General features: G+C 49.4%; 1 protein-coding gene across 1 annotated transcript; it reads left to right on the plus strand.

Moving 5' to 3' along the window:
• The first annotated feature begins 1,848 nt into the window (after positions 1-1,848).
• TMEM200C (transmembrane protein 200C) lies at positions 1,849-7,973 on the plus strand. The gene is made up of 2 exons (XM_057397508.1): positions 1,849-2,034; positions 4,188-7,973. Exon 2 carries the CDS (start codon positions 4,231-4,233, stop codon positions 5,878-5,880), a length of 1,650 nt encoding a protein of 549 aa, XP_057253491.1. The 5' UTR covers positions 1,849-2,034; positions 4,188-4,230; the 3' UTR covers positions 5,881-7,973.
• The last annotated feature ends 251 nt before the right edge of the window (positions 7,974-8,224 follow it).

Raw genomic sequence — 8,224 nt, forward strand, 5'->3', positions numbered from 1 at the left:
ACCTACAACACATTTGGCTAAGAGTAATTTGAAAACTCTGAATGTGATAATAGCCTGATCACTCAAAACTTTAGCAGTGAAAATCTGGAAAGGCTGTTGTATAAAAAGATAGCTAAATAGAATGGTTTAGTTTGACAGAAATAGAAAATATGACTCAGATAGGGAAAAGAGCTCTTTGCCCTTTAAAAAAAAATCACTTTCATTCTTCCTCTTTCTCTAACACAGGAGCCTTTCAGGGAGAGTCTGGTGATGCTGCATTATTGATGTGATACAGGTCTCCAGTGGAAACAGATGTGGTATGTTTGTTTTTCTCTGAAGTCTGGGTTGAACACAAAGCAAATTACTGAATGTCAGAAGACTTGGGTTCATCAAGACCATTCAAAGCACACTTTTAAAGGAAGTTGTTAAATAATAAAACTTGAATTCCAAGCCTGTTGCATAACCAAAAGTTATATTTGTAGTAAAAGAAATGTGTCCGAAATGATTTTGCCGAGACAAACTGCAAATGACATTAAAATGCATATGTGCAGCTTTAGGATTTGTTTGTTCTCAAACCAGGCATTGATGAAAGAAACAGAATCGCAGAATTGTTGAGGCTGGAACATATAAAATGTAATCAATTATGCACAATCTTTCTGGCAATTTTTCCAACCCGTGTTGGATCCTTTATTTTTAAAAACAGTTCAACACTATAAATGTTCTCTTTATTGCCCCTTAGTTTCTGGCAAACTGCTTTACACGCAGCATAGCCTTCCCAAGAGATGTCCAGCAGAGGAAGAAAGCTGGTTTGGCCAGGCTAGCTCACACTCCGGCTTCAAGAGGGATCTATGGCCACTGCATAAAAAGACAGGTTTGGTCCATCCAGCCCCCCAAAAACCACACAATGTACGTTAGGAGCAAACCCAAGCCACAGGCTGAGTTTTCTCTATTTACCAAGATACCTGCTTGAGATTTGCCTTTCTAGCTCATGATGGACCTGTGACAAGACTTGACTAGAGCAAACAGCAGTAATCTCCTCTCATGAATAAGAGAGGCAATGTGATAGGACATGCTAGATTTTATCTCAGGTGATAATTTCAATTTAATCAGTTTTTACACAGCAGCTCAGAAGAGAGCACTGTTTCCCATTTTCTGCTGAAAACAAGAGATCCTGGGTGACACCACTGACGTATCTCAGCTGCCACTTTCTACTTTTGTCCTTTTTCTGGATCTTTTCACCTGGTTCTTGGCTTTCTTTCTTGGAATTCCTGCAGCCTTGGAGGGAAATAGCCAAAGGTGGGGTGGCTGAGCCTGAAGTTGATGAGACATCACCGACACTGGTGGAAAGGATGTGGAGGGTCTTCCCGCCATCTCACTACTGAGCTCCTAGATGGTGAGTCCTGGGATGGACTGAGGGAGTCGGGGAGGAACGGAGGATGAGAGGCCAGACACTTGTCAGACGGGGGGAAGAAAAGGTCAGCGAGCAGGTTGCGGCCGGGCACGGCAGGTCCCAGCACGCACAACATGGCGGGGCGAGGTGAGACCGTGCGGGGCGGTGCCTCGGAGGGCGGTGCCGCCGCGAGGCGGTGCGGGGCGGTGGCGGGCGGGCGCAGGTGCGCAGGTGGCGTTGGCGGGGGGAGGCGGCCGCGGCCATCCTGCCGCAATTTCCCTGTGTCACGGCTCCCGTCTCCTAGCAACCGCGCCGAGTCCGGTCGCAGCCGCGGCAGCCGCGCACCGCCCGCAGCGGCGACACAGGCAGAGGGGCTGGCGGGTGCGCGCTGCCGGGGGGACGGCCCCGCGGCGGAAGGATGCGGTATGGAGAGGGGGCAGCGCTCCCGCGGAGCTCCCTGAGACGGCCAGCGGCGGCGGGGCCGAGGGGGCGCCTAGCGCTCGGCCCAGCCCCGCCGCCCGCCCGCCCGGGGCCGTGAGGGGCGGCGAGGCGGCAGCGGCCGCGGCGGGGCGGGCGCTGCGCGGGGATGCCCGCTCGGGCCGGAAAGTTTCTTCCCCGCGGCGGCTCGGCCGCTTCCCGAGCGGACTTCTCCTCGGTCCTCCTCGGTAAGTGACCGCGTACCCCCGACGCTGCCATCTTGAGCGGCGGCTCCGTTCGCCCGCGACCCCCGACCGACGCCCCGGGGGGTGTGGTGGGAACGACTGGGGTTGCCGCCCCGCGGGACTCGGCGCCCTGCCCCGACAGCGGGGAGCTGCGAGGCCAGCCCGGGCGGCTTGGCGCTCCCGGGGGACCCAGCGGCAGCAGCCCCCGGCGGGCGCCCTCGGTCTCGTGCCCGGGCGCGTTTCAGCCGGTGCCCTGGCGGAGGATCCCGACCAGCCCCGTCTGTGGCGGCCGAGGGATGGGAAGGGATTAAACCGAATCTGTTAATACTGTTAAAAATGCATTTGGTCTTTACCGAGCAAGGTCCGGGTAGTGCTTGAGGGCTCGCCGAAGAAGCCGCCGGCGAGGGGTTTCTAGTGGAGGTCGCGGTCAATTCGTGCGAGAGGTGGCTCCAGCCCCTGCTGCGAACCCCGGGCTGCTTCATTGCGTTGCGGTCATTGGCAATGGCCGGCTGTCCGGCGGTGCCCTCCTTCCCATGCCCAGCTCCGCGCTCTCCATCGCCAGAACTAAGTGCCAGGCGATGCCGGACTGGGAAGAGCTGATCACTATCTCCCTTCGCCGTGGCAGAGGAGACGGGCTGCTGGCTAGTGGAGCAGCAGAAGGAATGAGACCAGCGAACCGGCAATTAAAGCAAAGGGTGCCCCGATAATTACACTTTTGCGTCAACAAAAAATGTTGTGTGGGTTTTGTTTTTTTTTTAAATAAATAAATAGTTCAGTGATAGGAAAGAGAAGACAACTCTCTGCTCTTTGTTTTGAGCGTGCAGTACCTTGGAGAGTAATTTAACAATGTCCCCTCTGACAATACCTTTCTTTTTCCGGGGGAAAATACAAATGGAGTAAATGGGACACGAAATTACCGCATACGTGGCGAATCTGGGAATGGAATAGAAAAGAAATGAGATTTAGAAGCTGTACGGGGGAAGGGAAGCAAGTTTTTTGTTGGTTTTTTTTTTTTTAAGGTGCTTTCTCTATCGACTTTCAGTGCAATTAATTGAACTTTGTAAATCGTGTTATATTCGGTGCTGTCATCTTTTGCTCCCTCAAAGAAAAAATAATCGGACACTCAGAATGGGAAAGCGGAAAGACGGTCCTGCTCCGCGGTAGCATGAATGATATCTTCCAAAAAGAATTGCAACAGTGCAGGAATCGCTCCTACACGCTGTGTTTTGTAGCTGGGATCATTGGAACTGAGAGCTGACTTCTGATGGTCTGGCAGAACAAAAGCCATGAGTGCTGAACGTTTAGCCCCCTGCCAGTTTCCTCCAAGCGATCATTGTCAGTTCCCCGGGTGACTGGAAAGGGTTCACTTTGCCTTTAGTAAGATTTGACATGCCATCCCTTACCTGTCAGCCACCATCTCCTCTTTCTGGGGGCGGGGAATTCGCCACCGTTACATAACCGTTACCTGGAGCTTCGCACATGTTCCCAAACCAGGGATGCCTCTGGACCGCAGGCAGGAGATGGATTTCTGTAATATTGCAGATCAAATGCAAGTGGATAGGAAGTAACTTTTGCAGGGCACCGCTTTCCAGTGTACAAATGTTTCCCTTGTGACTTTCCCACTCATTTGAGACAGGCAAGTAATGTATTAACCCTCCCCCCAGTAATATGTTAGTCATGTAATGAAACAAATGGTATCTGTAGATCAAACATGCTGCCTTCGTGCTTTTATTTCCCCCATCCTCTCACATCCTGCATGACACCACTAGCTACAGTCAGTGTGCGGTGTAACCCCAGACCTTGCTCGGGAGTGGGACTCAGCATGCTCTGAGCTCCAGTGCTTTGCAAGCTCCTTCTGAGACCAACTTTTTGTTTACACTGACAGATACTACTTCCCCTGTCATTTACCTAGAGTGTAAATAAATTAAGTAGCTTTTTGGCAAGAGAATATTGGGGCACATCACTGATTTGATGCTGTCAGTCTTCACACACCAGAGCTGTGTGGGCAAGGGAGATCAGCCTATTTGTGTCAACCCTTCTCCCACTTGTTGAGGGTTTTAATTAGCAGGAGTCTGAATGAGGAACAGAAGAAACACCTTTTGTACTGCACATCTGCCCCTGGTCCTCACCCTTTTCTCTTCTCCTTTTCACTGCAGGAGCTGGAGTGGCCATAGGGAGCAGTGCTCTGGGTAGCCAGCCATGATCGCCACTGGAGGCCTCCTGAGGATCTCAGCTAGGAAACAGGACCCCTTGCGACCCCAAAGCCAAGTCCCGAAGCGCAAACGCAAGGCCAAAAAGAAGCGCAAGAATGACGTGGTGGTGGTGAAAGGCAAGCTCAAGCTGTGCTCCCTCTCGGGGCTCATCGCCCTCTGTGGCATCCTCGTTCTGCTGGTGGGCATTGCCTTGGCTGTGGTGGGCTACTGGCCAAAGCCCAGCCAGGTGTACAGAGAAGGCAGCTTCAGTGGAGGCCGGCACCTGGCGCCACAAGGTGGCACCCCCAAGAACCGCTCCCGAAGCCAGGAAGGGGCACAAGCAGGGGGCCATCCAGAGTCATCTCCCAGAATCAACACCTCCACCACTGCTACCACCTGGGGGTCCCCACAGTCTCCCCCCACCTCCTTGTCCCCCCAGGCCTCAGTGGGTTTCCTTTTCCATCTTTTCTCTAGCTACTTGCATTCAGACAAGCTGAAGGTGCTGGGCCCCCTCATCATGGGTATCGGCATCTTCCTGTTCATCTGTGCCAATGCAGTATTGCATGAGAACCGCGACAAGAAGACCAAGATCATCAACCTGCGTGACCTTTACTCCACTGTCATCGATGCCCACAGCCTGCGGACCAAGGATGGAGGCACCCTGGCCTCAGCCCCTCTCAATGGTTTTGTCAACTACGTGCAGTCCCGGAGCCTGGAGCTAAAGCCTGGTGGTGAAGGCCTGGGTGCTGCGGCCATGCTGGCCAAGAGCTCCTGGCCACCAGGGCTGGCTGTCTCGCTTTCCCCACCAGAGCTGGCATCCTCATCACAGTGTTCCTCTTTCTGCACCCCACTGCAGCCGCCCAGCCTCGCCGAGGCTGTGTACAGCATCTACCAGGAGCGCACTGACCTTGCTGGCCATGCTGTCACTAGCCCACCCTGCAGCCCACCGGAGAGCTGGGGCCGGTGCAGCACAGCCAGCTCCATTGTCAGTTCTTCACTGAGCGCTTTTGCCCTCTTGCCCTTGGCACCAAGCAGCAGAGGGGGAGGATGGAGGAGGCCCTCTGGTGAGAGGGGAGCCCGGGAGATACCACGGGGGGAGTTTGAACTGAGCCTGACTGACCTCAGCAGCAGTCACATCAAGGGAGGCTGTGGGATGAGGAGGCACAAGCTGGTTCTCAGGCGGCAGAGTACCAGCTGCTTGCCTGATGCCAGGTGTCCCCTTTCCCCAGAGCCACCTCGGTCCCCCGCTGTCAGCAGGGACCTGGACTCTAGCCTCTTGGTAAAGGCATCTTCTAGCTACTCCAAATCTCTTGATCTGGGGGAGTCGCCCCCCTCATCCCCTCCTGCTATCATCAGGACAGACTCCCAGAGCTCCCAGTCTGAGCCTTCCAGCAACAATAAGGGCTACAGCCACCTGGAGGAGGCAGGCACCTCCTTGGAGTCAGTTGCCAACACCTCAGCCAGTAAAATCCATGACTGTGAGGAGGAACCACCTGAGAAGACAGACCCCCTCAAGGCTACCAGCAGAGAGCAAACAGCAAAGCAATCCCAGCAAACTCAAAGACAGTACACAAATAAAGAGAAACTGTTTATGATTTCTAGGTCGCATGCTGCATTAGGGCTGGAGGATGGGGAACTGGAGAGTACTGGCATCTAAGAAAAACAGAAGGCACAAGGACACCTTGCAACCCTCCACACCCTCTCCCCCTTCTCCATCTCCTTGTTGACTTAGGAAACCAATCAATATCCAAAGAGTTGCAGTATGTTACCCTTGAAAATTGAATTCCATATAGCCTGTAGATGACTTCAGGAAGAAAAAGAAAATCCTTTCTGTCTGATCGTGATTGTATATTTCATGCAAGCCAAATTGTATTAAATATCCACAGTCCAGAAAGTTCTTTGGATCAGATTAATACAATTTCAGACAGCGTAACTGTGCACTTTACTGTTTTGATTTCCAAGTGCCCCTTCTCCTCTGATTTCTTTCTTGCTGATTTACCACTGACTGCTTGAAAACTGCAGGCATCTTTTTAAGCTCAAGAGCAGCGTGGTCTTCACATCAAGAAAGATGAGCTCTCTCTTTGTTTTGGTTCAATCACTAAAAAGTTTGCAAGGCCTTAAGGATGACGTACCTTGACAAAGAATGAGTTTGTTTAAATTCTGGGGAAAAAAAGACAATTCAGAAGAGACTGGAGCAGAACAGAGCTCTGATGATTTAGTTAAAACCACTGCATTCCTGAATCCAAAATACCTACTACTATGTGATACTTTATTAAGTATTATTACACATGTATTGACTAATAGCATTAAAAGTTTTTTTTTTAATAAAACATTTACAAACAAAACTGCCACACAAAAAAAAGAAAAGGTGCTTTATTTTGGTAAGTAATTACATAGAAATCTTGTGGTTTTCTAGTGTGAAAGATTATAGAGATGCTACAGGCCAAATGTTTGCTTATGCTTTTAAGTGGGTAATTAATAATTTAGGAGTAATTTTAAAATAAATACTAGTTCAGTCTCTGAGAAACCACACTTCAACCAGAAAATTCTGTCTCCATTTCTAACAGTGTTCTGTGACAGCTGAAGAAATGTGAGATTTTGACACACTAAGAAAAAAAAGAGGTTTGACCTTCTGTTTAAATTTTTTGTAACACATTAATCTCAAGCTGCAGCATATTCTTTCTGAATTTTTCACTTCCCTGATAACTGTTGCATTAAGCCTTTCTGCTGTTATGGTTCCTATTTGTGAATGCATGTGCATAAGTTTAATTTTAAAGCATAATAATAGCCTTGTCAATCTCATAGCAGTTGGCCCTGCTAAAATCAGCGGAGGTTTCTCACCAACTTCAGCGTGGTGAGGATTTCTTCCTGCGTGAGCAAAGCATCAGGTTTCCTGAAGGCTGGAGAACGCCTTGTCTGTAGGCAGATTTTTGGTGAATTGACGAGCCGTTTCATTTTTCTAGCTGCAGCATGGCAGGCACTCTTTTATTTTGCCAAAACAGCTTTGTGTGCTCAGAAGATTTTGTCAATACTTCAGATTTTAAATATAGATATGGCATTTCACTACTATGGGAAAAGAAATCGACATTAAACAAATACAGTATGTAGGCAGGCAAGAGTCTGTTGCAATTAATTTTTTTTCTTATGTTTTCAAGTTTTAAAATGCTTACAAAATACATACTTAACTACCTACGTTACAGTACATGGCAAAATGGAATATAACTATCACTAAATGAAATTGCTGGATTCGTAATCCATCAAAAGCCTTTATTAAATAAGGCTAATCTAAAAGAATAGAAAAAAAAATAATTTGCCATGTTAGAGTCTTGAAACTGGAGAAGCAGAAAGTGCTTATTCTCTTGAGCAACAGAGACATTCAGGTGGCAGTCTCATTCCTCCTGTCAGTGGCAGCCAGTGCATTGACAATATCAACATCAGCGTGACGTATTTTGCTATCAAACTGCTAGCTGTCAAAAGTACATTGTAAAACTGCCTGGACTGGCACAGGCTGGATTAAGCACCATGTGAAGTGGCAAGCGGGCAGCTCAGCTGGTGCTAGCATTTGCATGGGTCTTTCATTTCCCCATGGGAGGTGGCCCTGCATTTCTGATCCTCCTCTTGTGACTTCCAGGAATATTTACAAGATGTATCTGAGCAGCATTAGCTGGTGCTGATGGTGGTTACTGACGCAGCTGAAGACACCCTGTTATTTTCCATGTGAAAACCTTTCGTGGCGATGCAAGGGAAGAGGTGAGTCATAGGGCTACTTGCTGGACCAAGGGGTCCTTGTGAAGATGTGGCAGGGGGTTGTTTTATTCTGAAGGGGGAAGCACTTTTTTATATAGTCTTAGTAAATATTTCTTTAGTCATCGGAAACTGTGTGCTCTGAAACGAAACAACTTTAAGAAACCCTATAGGTACTCCTTAGATTGATTTAAAACAAAGCAGCCCAGTAATTCTTCTGAATTCAGCTGAACAGCTTGCTCCTGTGTTGCCAAAAA

The sequence above is a fragment of the Pezoporus wallicus genome, unplaced genomic scaffold (assembly GCF_028554395.1).
Source record: "Pezoporus wallicus isolate ANWC-B61680 ecotype Strahan unplaced genomic scaffold, APGP_CSIRO_Pwel_v1 contig_227, whole genome shotgun sequence".
NCBI classification, from domain to species: Eukaryota; Metazoa; Chordata; class Aves; order Psittaciformes; family Psittacidae; genus Pezoporus; species Pezoporus wallicus.